A 16,256-nucleotide genomic window follows, 5' to 3' on the forward strand; every position below is an offset into this window, starting at 1 on the left:
TCTAGTTGAGGTTGTTTGATGGGTGTGTATGGGTTAGTTGGTTGACAACTAGAAAGTCAGTTTAGCAAATAAGAAATTTTTACTGCACACTATAACACAGACAGACAACAACACATTTATGCATCTACACCTAAAGAATGTTGTCATATAAAAAGTATATAAAGTTTTTGGTCATAAAAACACAAAAATGCTAGAAATTAAAGGTGACATCGTTTTTCAGAGAAAAACAGCTATAATAATGTTAAACAAGGACTTTACTTCAATAAGTATTTACAAATACAAGTATGTATGTTAGTTTTAGTCCATACTAGACAACAAAAACTGTCAAATTGCAAAAAAAAAAAAAATGAAATATAAATAAATAAAGTTTACAATTTGTTTCGTTCCTTTTTAGGTATCAAGTAGAGTAATAGTTGTTAAATGTTTATGTGTCCTTTTTTTATCACTTTATCATACAAACAAAGAGCATTTTAATTGTGCAGTTAAAAAATCATTACGTTCTTATTATTTAAGTGTATCCTACCTAGCTGGCTGTCTAGTTGCCTGGCAGGTGTAGATGTGTGAATTCTTGAGAGTTTGTGGGCCTGTGGAGCATGTGGAGTGCAGAGGGGTGAAGGCATAAAAAGTAACCACAGGTTAAGTACAGATGTTGTGACCAAGCTTTTTCATTAAAAAAACTTTATGTCCATGCATAAAATACATTACTGCATACTTATGTTTGTAAAAAAAAATACCAGGAAAAAACCCAGGAAATAAGAGTAACAACTTCAACCTCCCAAACCATATAAATGAGCACATAAATTCCATTTCTCATATAATCTAAAAGCATTCCTAAAGTACATACAGTCAAGCTTATACATATACACACATACATACATGTATTCACAGATATATTTTAAAAGCGAAGGTAGCGAGATGTTTATGCGTTTCAGGAGGGTGGGCGTGTATCCTTGAAAGAGCACTCGTACTCATCGTATCGTTATTTATTTTCATTTTAACTAAAAAACAATTTCAGATGAGATCTTTTTTAAACTGAAAAATTTATATAATTTTTTTTCTTCTGGTAAGTTTCTTTGTTGCGAATGGCACTTTCATTAACATAAAAAATTGTGCATGTGGTGCAGGAGTTCAAATGTATTTTGTATGCGATTTTTTTATTCTGTCCATTCGTCACTGGGGGAAAAACAAACCATGAAATTTGCATTTCATCATGGATATGTCCATGAGAAAAATGAGAAAAAAAACTTATGTGATCTTTTCAATAGCAGGTTTTGCAAAAATATATATTTTTTATACATTTTTATTTCATATGTATTATTATGAAAAAGGAGTAATTTGTGACATATATTGTTTGTTCAAATCTTTTATATAATTTTTTTTATTATAAGTTGACTGCCATTTGAGTTTAACATTGTGGCAGTTTACATATTTTTGAAAAAAAAAAAACTTACCCTTTTATCGTTTTTGTACCAAGTTAGTGTAGCTAAAGGATTTCCACCAGAAGAAACACACAAAAGTTTCTGTACCGAACCGGCCGGTATTATTTGTCCTTCTATGTAACCGGAAATTATGGGTGGTATGGGGGGATCTGTAAATTATATAAAAAAATTTAATTGGAATTTAATATTATCATTTAAGTATATGTATTTATATATAGTTTACTAAATAAGCAACAGGTAAAATAAATATTAAGTTGTTAATTGTGGTCTTAGTAAAATTGTATTGCTTAACTAGTCTTAATTATTTCAATATATATTTTCAGAGAAATTTCCAGTTTAATCCTTGAAAAAATATATGTATTAATAAATTTAATAAAACATAATTCTAGGGACTTGTATTTCAGCGATAAAAATTATCTTTTCGGAAAGACCAACTTAATTATTTTATAACATAACATAAATTTGTTCTTAAAAAAGATAAAACACAAAAAGTAAAGTGTAATTTTTACAATTACATTTTATGAGCACATCACCAGAAAAAAAGGATTTACACCTATTCATACCTATACTTATACACTCCAAAATAATAATATAAAAAATAAAAGCTCAGGAAACATAAAATGTTATAATAGATATGATTATACACACACACTTAAATAGTGAAAGGATGAAATAAAGCTCTCAGTAAAAATTAAATAAAAATAATAAGAAAAATGCCGCAAGTCACTATTTAACCACAAACACAGACATGGAAAAATATGCCAGATGTAAAATATCAAAGAGTCTTAAAGCGATTAAGAAGGATTTTACTCTATTATCTGTTATATTTTAATAAACACACATTCATACATAGCTACAGCTGTACGAGGGTAATAGGAAAAATCTTTTTAAAATATCAAAAAACTTTTATTTTAACATGTACTTGTCCTACGAGGAAGTTAATTAACACCTCATAGATTACGAAGAGACAGACAAAAAGCTTAAGTTTGCTTTTAAGTGTCCACTCTCTCGCTTACAAAGGGGACACTAAAGTGACGATTATCATCACCCTCGTTTACAAAGAGTACTTCTGTGACGAAAGATTAATTAGAGCCAACCAGGTGGTTAGATGTTAGTGAAAATCACTGTCTTTTTCAAATGCATTGACTCTTTGTTGAACTGCTGAGGTAGGACTTCGTGTACATACCAATAAAGAAACTGACAAACGCATACATTTGCACATAATATGAAAAATAAAGAATATGTATACATAATTAAAGCGACACTAGTAAAGCGCGGTAGTTCTGTATCCATTTTAACACTAATGTTCACAAATTACTTCGCCAACAGGAATTATTTCTTGTACCTGGTAAATAATAAAAGATCAATCTTATATAACACAAGTAATCTATATTGAAGTCAATTGGCTTTAAGTAATCTAGAACGTAAGTACTTATTTTTCTTATTTGTCACTAAAGGTACGTTTACACCTATCAAATATTTGACGAAAATTATGTGACCCATAAATAATCCACATATTGATTTTCCTTGAAGTTATCACTTTAGAACGTTTTGATAATTTGTTTTGACATTATTTGCAATGACAAAAGTCATATAAGATCAAAGAAATATTTACAGAAAATAGTGTCTTTTTCTCAAATATTTGGTAGGTGTGAACACATCTTAAGAGTTTATTCTTTGTTACTTTTTCAAAATGTCATATTAACTACCAATAGCCTTGATTGATTGATTGATTGAGGGGGCGCCAAGCACTACGACCCAAATTAGGATCTTTTGTGCAGCCCTTTTGGTTCACCATTGGAGATTAAGTTCACGTATGAATCTTAATGTTCTAGACGGTGAGAGATTGAACATTTCATTAGGCGAAAGGAAAGCGCCTCCCAGAATACTCACTCTGAGAGTCCATAATGGCTGACAGTCACAAAGTACATATTTAGAGGTTTCATCATGCATTTCGCCTCGTCACATTGTTACCAAGAATGTGTTGGTGGTATCTAAGTCCACAGTGTCCGGTATAAAGTCCCGTTAGTAATCTTAGGTCGCTCTTGTTAAGTGACTGTAACTTTTGGGATTTACATTTCGTTAGCATTATGAAGCTTTTTGCCTGTCTGAGTCCTGATATTGACTCCCAGTGGCGGAAAAATTCCGTTTCAACATATGAAACGCATTTTTTTCCTAATGTATTCTTTGGGGATACCAAAGAATGGTACTGCTCCAATAAATGGGCGCCAGAGATACAAGTCGATGCAAAAAGATCGGCGGCTGCGGCGCAACCATTTTAGGTCGACGGCGGCTTATTATAGAAAATATTGTGTGGCAACTCTTTTCAATTTGCCATAAGAATTTAAAATAGTGGCAACTCCGTTCAAATTGCTGAAATTATTTTCTGAAATACATGTGCGATACCTGTCTTTATCAGCGGCTACTTTTAAGCCGGCTTAGCCGGAAGAAGTTGTCGGTTGCGCGGCTTTCAAAATATTACCGGCGGCCAGCCGCCGTCGTTTTAAGCCGTCTCGGCTTGTATCTCTGATGGGCGCCGTGCACCCCTGTTTGCCAGACAATCTGCACTTTCATTGCCAGATTGTCCTTCATGGCCAGATACCCAACATAGTTTGAGTTTATTATGTTTACCCAGTTCATTTAGAGATGTCAAACAGTTAAGTATGACTACCGACCTGATTTCATATGATAGTAAAGCCTTAAGGGCCGCCTGATAATCCGACATCACAAATATTTTCAATTCTCTCAGTTTCCTTCTCAGACATTCTCTAATGCAAATGATAATTGCATACACCTGTGCCTCATAGGGATGGCCTTTTAGAAATTTGGGCCATATATTCCCGGTCCAGTATTGCCATTTATCTGTTTGGAACCATCTGTAAACCATACTTGGTCAGCATGTTCCTGCCACCAAGTAAGGTTTGTTCATTGGTCCCTTTTCGGAATAAGAACCTCAAAGTCAATGTAGTATCAAAACTGTTGCCAGGAATCCATATATATGGATCAGTCATAAATGTACTTATAATAGTCATGTGTCCTACCAAGTTGCCAGCTTTTAAACTGGTTATTTCTGGTAGGCGAAGTACATATTTGTGCGCTTCATCCTTTATGAGGATGTGTAGTGGTGGGATGTGCAAAATAGCACCAAGAGCATATGTTTAACAACTTTTCATGGCCCCTGTTATGGAGACACAAATGAGACGATAGATTTTGCTGATCTACCTTCTTCCACCAAACCAAGGCAGTATAGGTTTCAAAGGTCCATAAGATCAGTCTCGGTTTTAAGCCCCACGTTCTACCAAAAAGTCTTTGACAAGCATACAATGCCCTAGTGGCTTTGTTGACAGTATTGGATATGTGAATAATAGCCTTATCAAAACTAAATTATAAACTAGACAACTAATCAATAGACTTATTCAAAATCCAAAGTCTAGCCTTTAAACTTGTCCGTGGACTAGTCCATAGGCTAGTCTATAAGCCAGTAAATAGTTTAGTCAATTGGATAATCCATAGACTAGTTAATACATCGGTCAATAGAAACATCTTTAGTCTATTCAGCAGGCACCAAAACGAAAAGTACTTTAGCACTTTTAATCCTAAAAAAGTACTATTTTTGGGAAAAGTTAGTACAATTACAAAATTTAAATTTTCTAATATAACCTGTCAAACAATCACCTAGAACTACCGGAACTTTTAGAAGTGTGCTCACACATACAGCTTCAACAAAACAATATAAAATTGGCAAAATTATAATTTTAATTAGTGCGCTCTTGTAACATTAAACATGCGATAGAGGGAATGAACAAAAACATACACAAACAAAATTTTATATTCTTTTTTAATTCTTTTAATTTTTATTTTTTCGGTTTCAAAGCATGTCATAAAAACATTTTCTTTCTTTCTTATCTTGTTTTCATAATCAAGGTTACAAAAACAATCTAGCACTAGAACAAAAAAAAAAAATAGAATCTTTGAACATAATTTAAACATCAGGAGAGAAAAAAACAGTGTGGCAGCAACAATCTTTTAAAGTAGCACGATTAAATTAGAAGAAAACAAACCCACCTAAAGTAATTATTCGAAAAACGTTTAATAAAAATTTAAGTATTCGAAATTTAAAAAAAAGTAAGCTTGTTTCAAAAAAGATGGAAAATTTTAAAACTTCAATTTCATGGGTCAATGTTGACATAATTGTTCAATTTAAATGTCAACTGAAATGTATGAACTTCCGTATTTAGCACTGAACTGACATACACAAGCATGTTAGTAAGTAAGAAGTCAAATTTTCTTTCTTTGTTTGAGTAGATGACAGGAAAGAAAATTAAAATTAAAAAGTGGTCCACACCGACTTTAAAAAACAAGGCCTTATAAGAGTCATAGATACATATATATAGGAGCTATGATCAATTATTAACCGTTTATCACAAAAATCCTGTAACGATAATGGACATGATACACAGTCTAAGGTCCGACGGACATCTTTAAATCCACTGAGAAAGTGATACTTAGTCGAATAGTTAGCTATTTGCTACAGGAGTAACAAAAATTATCACAAATGTATTTTAACCATTACATTACAATGGTGTAGGGTAGAAAAACTAGCAACACGACAGTACAATGACGATCACCTTCGTCAAAGTCAATGACACTGTTGCCTCAAATGTTTATTTCATACCGAAAGACCAGCCAGCCATCAGCTCAACAGCAACAGCTATTAAATAATGGATGAGAATAAAAGCATTTACATACACTTACACACATATAGTTATACGCATATGTATGAGTAGGTTTGTGTGTATTAACATGAATACCGTTACAAGTCAAAGTCATCGTGTTACATGTTCAAAATTTTGCTACAAATGAAGAGTGACATGAAACAGGATAATTCAGTTAAACGCGTTTACGGTTAACAACTCATTGTACCAGTATTTTCTACAGACAGACAGATAAATACACTTACTCGCTCATCTACATACATATGTATGTATATTGTTAGTAGTAGTTTTGTATTGTTTGTATCATTTTCCATATAAAATTGTGTATGTGTGTGTATGTATATAACTGAGTATGTCTTTGTGTGAATGAAGGTAATTTATGCATGTTATATAGTTGGTATTATACTATTCATGTACTCTTATCCTCTATAGTACATTAGCAAATATTAAGACAATCAACCACAACCATTCATACAATTCTTTTTTTTTCTCATCTCGAATGCATCTACAACATACACACACATACATAAAATCCATTCAAAAAAAATCCACAGTTGACTCTACGAGTTTTCATCATTCAATATCTGTTTTTAATATAAGCTCAGACTTACTCTCACACACACACACACAGATCTCTAGATACATTCATATGTATGGATATCAATTTCTATAGAAAATTTGTGACATTTATAGTAGAGTTGCAGTTTTCAATTTATGCACATACATTTATACATACATAAGTTTGTATGTATGTATGATATTGTCGCAGTTCAATGCACTGTTAACAATTGAATGCTATGCAATTATTATTTGTATTTTTTATAGTTTTAAATGAGAGTTTTAAATTTTCGAAAATTAGAAATTTAAAAAATTTTTACTTTTCTAAGAATTTCTCAAGATAACTTTTTATTAGTTCTGCTACAACTAGTTCTAGAATATACCAGTTCAGTTTAAAGTCTAGGACTTATGACTTTTTTAGGACTTATGTCATATTTTTGTATTAAAACACAAAATGCTTTCTAATAAACGTCTATAGTTGACTGTTGACAGATACTTCGTTCACATAAAAATTTAAACAATCATAAATAGGTAAATAGTCTTAACAGAGGGCAAAACGGGCGTGAGGTTCCACAAAAGTTCTTGCAAAGGAATGTATAAACTGGATTAGAATACCAAATTTTGCGACAACTGAAGTTAACATATTTTCAAGAAGCCAAAAGACAGTCAGGGCGATATCAGGTGATAACTGAATACCAGGTCACTTGGATATAATCGGTAATTAAGAGCGAATTTATTTGCTTTAATGGAAAAGGAACTTGAGGAAATTAATCACATGAACGCAAAAGATATCATTTAGTATAGAAATAATCATACTTTTAAAGAACCCAGCAAACATACTTCAATGACTACAACATATCGTCTGGATTACATAGAAGTAATCTAATAAGGTCTTACTAATAATGTGTTATATAACTACTTTCAAAATCATTAGTCATCTTGCCAGTGACTACCTTTTCTAATTACTTGTAATCGTTTGTGTTAAGTACTTGCCTACAATAACATCATCATCATGGTAAAATAATGACTTAAAATGCTATTGTGTAGGTAAATTTTAGCATTTTAACCCCTAAGAAATACATAGAAATTGGTACATAACTGACGATTTCTCTATGTAATGCATTAATGAATTGTTCTAACAAATAAATTACTCTCCTAAGTTCTATAGAGTTTGGTCTATATATAGGTCAACTAAGTCTCCATAAAGTACGCTCTTCGTAAAACCATCCTGATGCTCATATAAATATCGATAATAATGTAATTATGCTTAATTTCAATATGTATATATAAATATGGCAATAAAATGTAAAAGGATCAATCTATAATGATCTGAAAAGTTCCAAGTTTCGAAATCTTTAAATTTTCGGCACATGTTGTGATGTTAGGTATATAAGATTCTGAATAGCCGAAAATATTACTCATACGTCTTTAGCTTTATGCTTTAACCAATATAAGAAAACTGCTCAAAAACTAAGCAGTTTTAAGTTACAGTTTATATGCTTTAAACTATGAATTTGTAAAGACTTTTTTCAACTTTTTGTAACTACAAACATTTACAGTTGCATCTTAAAATAGCAACCTACACTGATATTCAAGATGAATAAAAACGATTAGATTCTTCCATTTTGTCCTATAAATTAAGAAATAAAAAAATGAATTGTGTATAAGTTAAGGATTTTAAAGAAACTATTTGCAAGTAAAATTTACTTTTCAAGTCAGCATTAATAAAATGCTACTTGAATCCTTTCGAATGACCCATAGTGTACTTTTACACATACATATATACACACGGATCCATATTATGCAATACATACAGACACATTGATGTTTTACAAAACAACAACTGAACTGAACTGCAACAAATAAACAAATAAAAGAAAAAAATAGAAACAAAATATACATACAGCAAAAATGAAGTCAAATGTAAACATTGCATTCCATTTAAGCTTAAACCACATACATTTTATGCAAACATTGAATACTCATGCACACACTCAGACACATTTGCATATATGTATTAGGATGGTGGGTATTATAAAATCTTCTTACAGAAATAGCTTTAAAATTTAAACTATCATGTCATATTTTCATCACCAAAGTAGTCTTAAAGAGTTGAAATGAGTTTTCGAATACTTTTTCTTAACATATAATCAACAATGGTTTCAGAGACAACGGAAACTTCAATATCTTGTTATTTTGATCTGATCTTTCAAATGGACAACATTCTATGATCCCAAATTAAATTTTAATGTTTCGACGTTTTTCTTTGTAAATTTCAAATTCAGTGTAAATGAGTGTTTTGTTACACTGAATTGAATATCTGACCCAAATCACTATCTGCTAATTTGTGCCTCATATTTAAGAAAAATGCTTAAAATTCAATTGTTAAGAACTTGTATTAGATATTAGCTCTAAATATAAGCTGCCATCATAATGTATATAATAATTCAAATGTATGTTTCTAGGTAAGTTAGAACAGAACGGAGTAGTATGTGTAGATGTATGTATGTATGAAAAACTAAAGGTGTAATTGTATTTAGTGTTTCTATAGTTTTATTTTTCCTTCTTCTAGTATTTCCAGGCAAAAATATGTTTTTTGGGGTTTCAGGAAAACATATAAACTACACACGCACACAACAACAACAGCAGCAGCAGCAGCAGCAAGAAAAACAAACATTATATGAATGAATGTCCTTTTACTACCTTCATATAGTTCTGTGTTTTTTCCCTGTTTTGCTAAAAATTGCATAGAAGGGTTCGGTTATTTGTTTGGTCTTTGTTACGTCAGTCTGTTAGGCGGTCGGTTGGTCGGTCGTTTGGACGTTCGCTCATTCGTTTGGTTGGTTTCTTTGTTTGTTCGTCTATACATCTATACTTTCAGGAACGGTGTTTGTGTATGTATGGCGTCGGTTGGGGTATAAATAGTAAGTTGCAAGTTGCTATAGTTTTAAGTATACATGTATGTATGTTTAACTAACTGTGTTACAGTTGAAACCATTGACGATGTTGATGTAGTGGCAAGTTTCTCTTTATTTTTCTACAGTTGCTTTTTATTAAAAAGTTTTTTTTTTAATTTTTTTCCTTTTTTCGAAATGTGAATTTGAAAATGTGAACAAATAACTGCATACAATTTCTCCATTTGTTTGTTTATTTCAGGTTTTTTTTCATCTTAATTTTTTTTCTCCATTTAACTGAACCAAAAACACTTTATGTGTTTATGTTATTTGTTGATAGTTTTCCTTTTGTTATTGTTGTTGTTGTTTTGTCCACTTCCTCTTTTAACCCTTGTATATTAAAGTTAAAGGTGTATATTACAGATTTTGGGAAACCATAATTCAACTATTATTTATTAAATAAGAAAAAAAGTGGGATTATTTATCGATTTTAAATGGCATTTTAATTGCTATTTTGTGTAACTAAAATATTTTGTTGAAAGAGCAGAAAATGGTAAATGTTTTAAAATCAGTTTAAATTACAAAATTGTTTATAATTATTACAATTTGATTTGATTTTACCACAATCATTAAAATAACGATATTGTTAATTAAAAAACTAAATTTTGCATTTTTATTGGAAAGAGTCAAAATAGCAAATAAATTTCATATTAATTTCAAACAAATTTTCTATTACTGCTATTACGATGGCAGAATGAATCAGATCAGCCGAAACAAATTTTCTTCAGTCTCCCAGTCCATGTGAACCTTGTTACCAAACTGCTGGTCGCAATTTATACGTTAAACTTATACTTTTCAACTTAATTTAGTAGACCCCAAAAAAGACTATGTAAAAAATTGGACAAACAAATTAATGAAAATTAAAAACATTAACTTTGAGTTTTTCCAATGTTTAACGAAAGGTTATTTTCCATCCTTTTAAGCTAAACAACAAATATATACTAATAATATTATTATTTTTTTGTTTCAAGGACACCTTACCCTTGCTCTTTAGTTCATAAATAAATGTAAAAAAAAACATAAATTTTTATTTCCCTCACAAACTCGCATGGACGGACGGATATTTGTTTTAAACACTAATCATAATTTTATGTTTTATTATAATTAACGTAATAGTCGTAAAAAAGTGAAACTGTTGTTGGTTGTGATGAAACCAATATAAACTTTAGTTTAGTTCTCTTTAATAATAAATATTCGAAATGTAGAACTGTTCGTATTTTACGACCTTGTAAATATTTCTTTTTTTATTTAGCAACTTTTTTATTTGTAAAATAAAAACTAGTTTTGATAGTAACAAAATTTTTTATGTTCTTATTGTAGGTATACAGATGTGGAGAGAAAACTAGGTGTATTAATTACAACACCACTGCTTAGTTACACTGTTTGTAAATTTTTCGCAGGCCCATATCTTACAAAGCGTTCGAAATTTTGATTTACTCTCTAAGGCAAGGTTAAGTTAGGTTAGGTTACGTGAGTTGCTCGCTAGTAAGCGAGTTCACTCGGAGGCCTTGTGGTTCATTTCCCTAAGAATTGCCATTCCCTAATTTCGTTGACTACTTGGTTCGTTGGATCTCCATGAAAACTAGTCGGTGCTTCTAATAAAACCGGTCATGTTTACTAGTGACGCATCTTTGAGACGGTCCAGATCATAGAAAATATTAGTAGAGCTCTTTTCCATGATCTGGATCACGTCGTCCCTTAGGACAGTGTTCGCCGCCCAATAATCCCTTGTGGGTATTCTGGTCTTGAATGACCTATTAAAATTCAGGCAAGGTTGTAGCTCTTGTCTTAAAGAACAAAAGGCAAAAACTTCATTTTCTTATTTCGAGTGGAAAGTTTTACATTGCGAAATTTTACTGCTTTTATTAACACCTGTACGTATACGTCTTAATGATGTATTGATATTACAAATATAAAGTATACGCCTTATTAAGAGAAACATAAAAAACGATTTGTTTAAAGTTTTTGCGATTTTGACTTTAAGATGAAGTTTTTTTGATTTTATATGTTCACAATTTTTGTTCTTTATGGCAAGAGCTACAACTTTCCCTTAGAGAGTAAATCATAATTCCGATTCCAAAATATGCTCTACTTCAAATAAAACAATTTCGCAACTTTTTCTCTGTCCACATGTGTAAATATTGTATTAAATATTTAAATCTAAAACATAAAGAATGTCCCAAACCAACTAAAGTGAGTAGAATTGTTATTTTTATAGTATATACACACACATACATATATATTTAATTGCTAAAATAAAGAAAAAAATAAAAATTTCAGCTTTAAAATTGAAATTTTTAGAACAAATATTTGAATTTTATTTCTGTATGTGTTTTAATCTCGTTGTGGTTTTATTCTCTATTTAAATTTTTCTTGGTTTTGTTAGACTTTTCCAGCCAACAGCTAGCAAGCAATGACAGACAGTTAGTTAATGTCCTTTTCGTGTTGTTAAAATGAAATATTTTCATATTAAATATCGACATGAAATGACAATATCTTTTTTTTGAAAATTTAATGAGATTTTTAGTTTTTTTTTTAAAAAACTTTAAAAACAAGTCGTTAACACATCAAATCTTTTAAACAGATTTAAAGATTTATTTTTTATGTATTTAGTTTTTACATTTTGCATTTTTTTGCTTAATTTTCAATTGAATTTATATTCTGGTAAAAATATTTTTATGTGGATTAAACTAAAATTGTATTTCATGTATAGTATTATTTCTTGGCTGTTTCTTTTTATGCTGCTAGTCTTCAATAAGGCTTTTAAATAAGAACAAACAAGATTTTTTTCTAACTATTTTTTTTAAAGAAAAATCCAAATAGCAATAATAAGAAAAACTTAAGGAATAAATAAGAAAATCTGAAGTGCAAGCAACAGATTTAGTTGTACTAGTGTTTATGTTTTTGTTGCTGTTGTTGTCTTAAGACAAGCATACAAAAACTAAGTATTGGAGCATTAACAAAGACAACAACACAAAACATCATTACACATTCTCCATTATGTGTTTTTATTTTCTCTATCTCACTCTGTGACTAGTTTTTGAGTTGTTTGTTGTTGCTGTTTTTACTTTATCTTAAAAGTATTCCATTCATTGCTTAAGGATTTCTTAACATTTTCTAGCATACATTACGGTGTTCTTGTATTGTTTTTATATTTGTGTTTATTTTTTTTTTTCGTTCTCTCAATCTTTTTCTATGCAGTCATTTTGTATTTGTTACTGTTCTTTTTGGGTGTTCCCCTTGTTTTTTGTCGCTTTCTAGTTGGTATTGTTTTTGTTTATTTTAAACAGGATTAAATACTAAACGCAACTCATGCAAACAACTGAAATAGAAACAAAAATAAAAACAAACACTTTGCATTACAATTGCTGCACATTTCACAGGCAACAAGAAAACAAAATATTTTGTTAAATTTGTTTTCTATTTTTAAACATTGAATTGCTAATCTATGCTTCTAATATTTGTTTGTTGGTATTCTAAACAGTAGGCATGTAACTAAATTTCGCACCTAAAAAATTTTGAATCTGTACTAAATGTTAGGAATGAGTTGATGCCTTAAGGAATGGGATACAGGTGAATAAGTACCGATGTTTCCTATATGAAATGATGAAAAAGCTATGTATATGATGGGTTGGTTGAACGGTTACTGACGTACGGTATTCTATTTATGTGTTATCGATAAACATTGTCAGAATATGTTTCAAGGTTTACACTGTTCATACTACTCTTAGAGTGATCGAACCAAATATGGCTATAGGTGCTGTTTCCAAAATTTTGCCATCAGGTGTCTTAATTTTTCACAAAATTCAACTTCTTCGATTTAAGGAAACTGATTCAAAATTCAGCTAAAAATGTGTACAACCTAAGAAAATAATAAAGATGTTTATATAACAAATACCCTGCTATATACATATGTACATACTTATGTATATACGAATATCAGATTATGCAAGTAACTGTGCGAACAGTGACATACGCTACTTACAATATGGTTTAAGTATTAAATCTTTGTATGTAAAAGTCGTTTCTTATTCTTTGGGAATGAAAAATTTGTAGGTCTTAACATATTATAAATAAACCATTATACATTAGAGTGTCGCGAGAAACAGCATTTTTAGAAATATCATATAGGAATACCTCTCAATCGTAAGCAAATAAAGTGGGTGTGGTCATGATATTACCGCCCATATTTTTGGTAGGGTTATAACAAGGTTTTTGTCATGCATGTATGTGTATTAGATTGAGGATAATATCTTTAAAATTTAATCAATAAAGATTAAAAATGTCCTTTTAGACGATTGTATTGTAAAAAATATTAAAACTAAAAAAATTAATAAAAGAAACAAGGGTCCTCTAGTAATAGATATAGTATAGATCAGGCTATTTTTAGACTATAGATCAGTCTATTATCTGGACTAAAAACTTACCTCTATACTGAACCATAGATCATTCTATTGTTTGGATTATAGATCAGTCTATAGTCTGGACTCTAGATCAGTCTATAGTCTGGACTGTAGATCAGTTTATAGTCTGAACTATAGAACAGTCTATAATGTGGACAATAGACCAGTCTATAGTTTCTGGGATATAGAACCGTCTACAGTCTGAACTGTAGATCAGTCTATTGTCTGGACCATAGATCAGTTAATAGTCTAGCCTATAGATCAGTCTATAGTGTGGACAATAGACCAGTCTATAGTTTAGACTATAGATCGTTCTATAGTTTGGAATATAGAACAGTCTATAGTCTGTTTAGTTTAGACTATAGATCGTTCTATAGTTTGGAATATAGAACAGTCTATAGTCTGAACTGAAGATCAGTCTATAGTATGGACCATAGATCAGTCTATAGTCTGGAATATAGATTATTGTCTGGACCATATATTATTCCATTGTCTGGACTATAGATTATTCTATTGTCTGGACTATCGATTTTTCTATAGTCAGAACTATAGATATGGACTATAGATATGTATATAGTTTGGACTATGGATCAGTCTACAGCCTGGACTATAGATCAGTCTATATATCTGGAATATAAAACAGTCTATAGTCTGAACTGTAGATCAGAGTATAGTATGGACTATGGATCAGTCTGTAGTCTGGTCTATAGATCAGTATATAGTGTGGACTATTGACCAGACTATAGTTTATACTGTAGATCGGTCTAGTATAATATAATAGTATATAGATCAGTCTACAGTCTGGACTATAGATCAGTCTACAGTGTAGAATATAGATTAGTCTATAGTCAGGACTACAGATCAGTCTATAATCTGGTCTATAGATCAGTCTATAGTTTGGACTATAGACTAGTTTGTAATTTAGATATAGATCTATAGTCTCTCACCAGACTATAGTTTATACTGTACATCGGTCTAGTATAATATAATAGTATATAGATCAGTCTACAGTCTGGACTATAGATCAGTCTACAGTGTAGAATATAGATCAGTCTATAGTTTGGACTTTAGACCAGTTTGTAATTTAGAAATAGATCTATAGTCTGGAATATAGAACAGTCTATAGTCTGAACTGTAGATCAGACTATATTCTGGAATATAGAACAGTCTATAGTCTGAACTAAACAAATGTCATTTGAAAAATAAACTTTGCATACCTAATTCCGCATAGAAGTTATTCTCTTTTGTATACATCATATTATTTGGCCTATATTAGTAACTAGATAAAGTCTATTTCGAAAGTGGAACTTTAGAGTCGCATTTTTCCATAAAATTAATTCGAAAAACAAGTATTTTATATTTTTCTCATGTTCACTTATTAATACTCATCATTTGAAAGGTATTTCTAGAAAAAAGTGATCCACGAGACATCTTAATGTACATATCTCGGCAACTAGCCCACATCTGACTGCTTCATTTCATTTGTATAGAACGTGTATAAGATCCTTATACACAGAAAAAATTAATACATAACTTGAATGAATTTTGTAATAAATTTAATGAATCGAACATGACTTTTTTTCCCAAACCATTTTCATTCAGAATATTAAAAGTTCATAAAATGTATGAATTTGTACATTAAAGATTTTTTTGTTTTTTTTACTCATTTTTTTTTTTTTGATTTTCATAAAAAATTGGAATAAATATCCGCGTTACCTATTAATATCTTCCATTTTTTGAAAATAATCACATATTAGCGAATTTTTATGATAAATAAATAAAATGTTGGAAAACAAAATATGAAATAAAAAAACATCAGCATATAGCTAAACATCCATTCTTCAGAAAATGCTGCATGTTACGCGCATATTTCATTGTTTTCAATCTAAAAATCATAAAGAAATAAAAAATTTTCGAAGAAAATTTTAAACATTTTTTAACAAATAGAAAAATATAAAGAAAATTTTTAATATTTTAAGCCAAGGCTTCTAGATTATGTTTAAAAATATAAAAATGAAAAAATTCATACAATTTAGGAACTTATTCTTAAATATTATTAACTTTAGTCAATGAAAGCAGTTCATAATATTTATGCGGGAACTTTTTTCTGTGTAACATATTAAAGTGAAACAAACAAGGCACCATTTTTAAATAAGAAATTATTAGGTTTTAAAATTAAACTCAGTA

At 30.2% G+C, this 16,256-nt stretch overlaps 1 protein-coding gene across 5 annotated transcripts in view; it reads right to left on the minus strand.

Annotated features, from left to right (window-relative positions):
• The window catches only part of LOC119615197 (nephrin), a 306,013-nt gene that overhangs the window by 133,379 nt on the left and 156,378 nt on the right, over positions 1-16,256 (minus strand). For all 5 annotated transcript variants that reach the window (XM_037971292.1, XM_037971298.1, XM_037971284.1 and 2 more), the window contains exon 9: positions 1,452-1,588. In XM_037971292.1, the coding sequence (XP_037827220.1) occupies positions 1,452-1,588 (137 nt within the window). The remainder of the gene's footprint in view (positions 1-1,451; positions 1,589-16,256) is intronic.

The sequence above is a fragment of the Lucilia sericata genome, unplaced genomic scaffold (assembly GCF_015586225.1).
Source record: "Lucilia sericata isolate MDLA Ls3-8-SP2 unplaced genomic scaffold, ASM1558622v1 Contig000046F_arrow, whole genome shotgun sequence".
NCBI lineage: Eukaryota > Metazoa > Arthropoda > Insecta > Diptera > Calliphoridae > Lucilia > Lucilia sericata.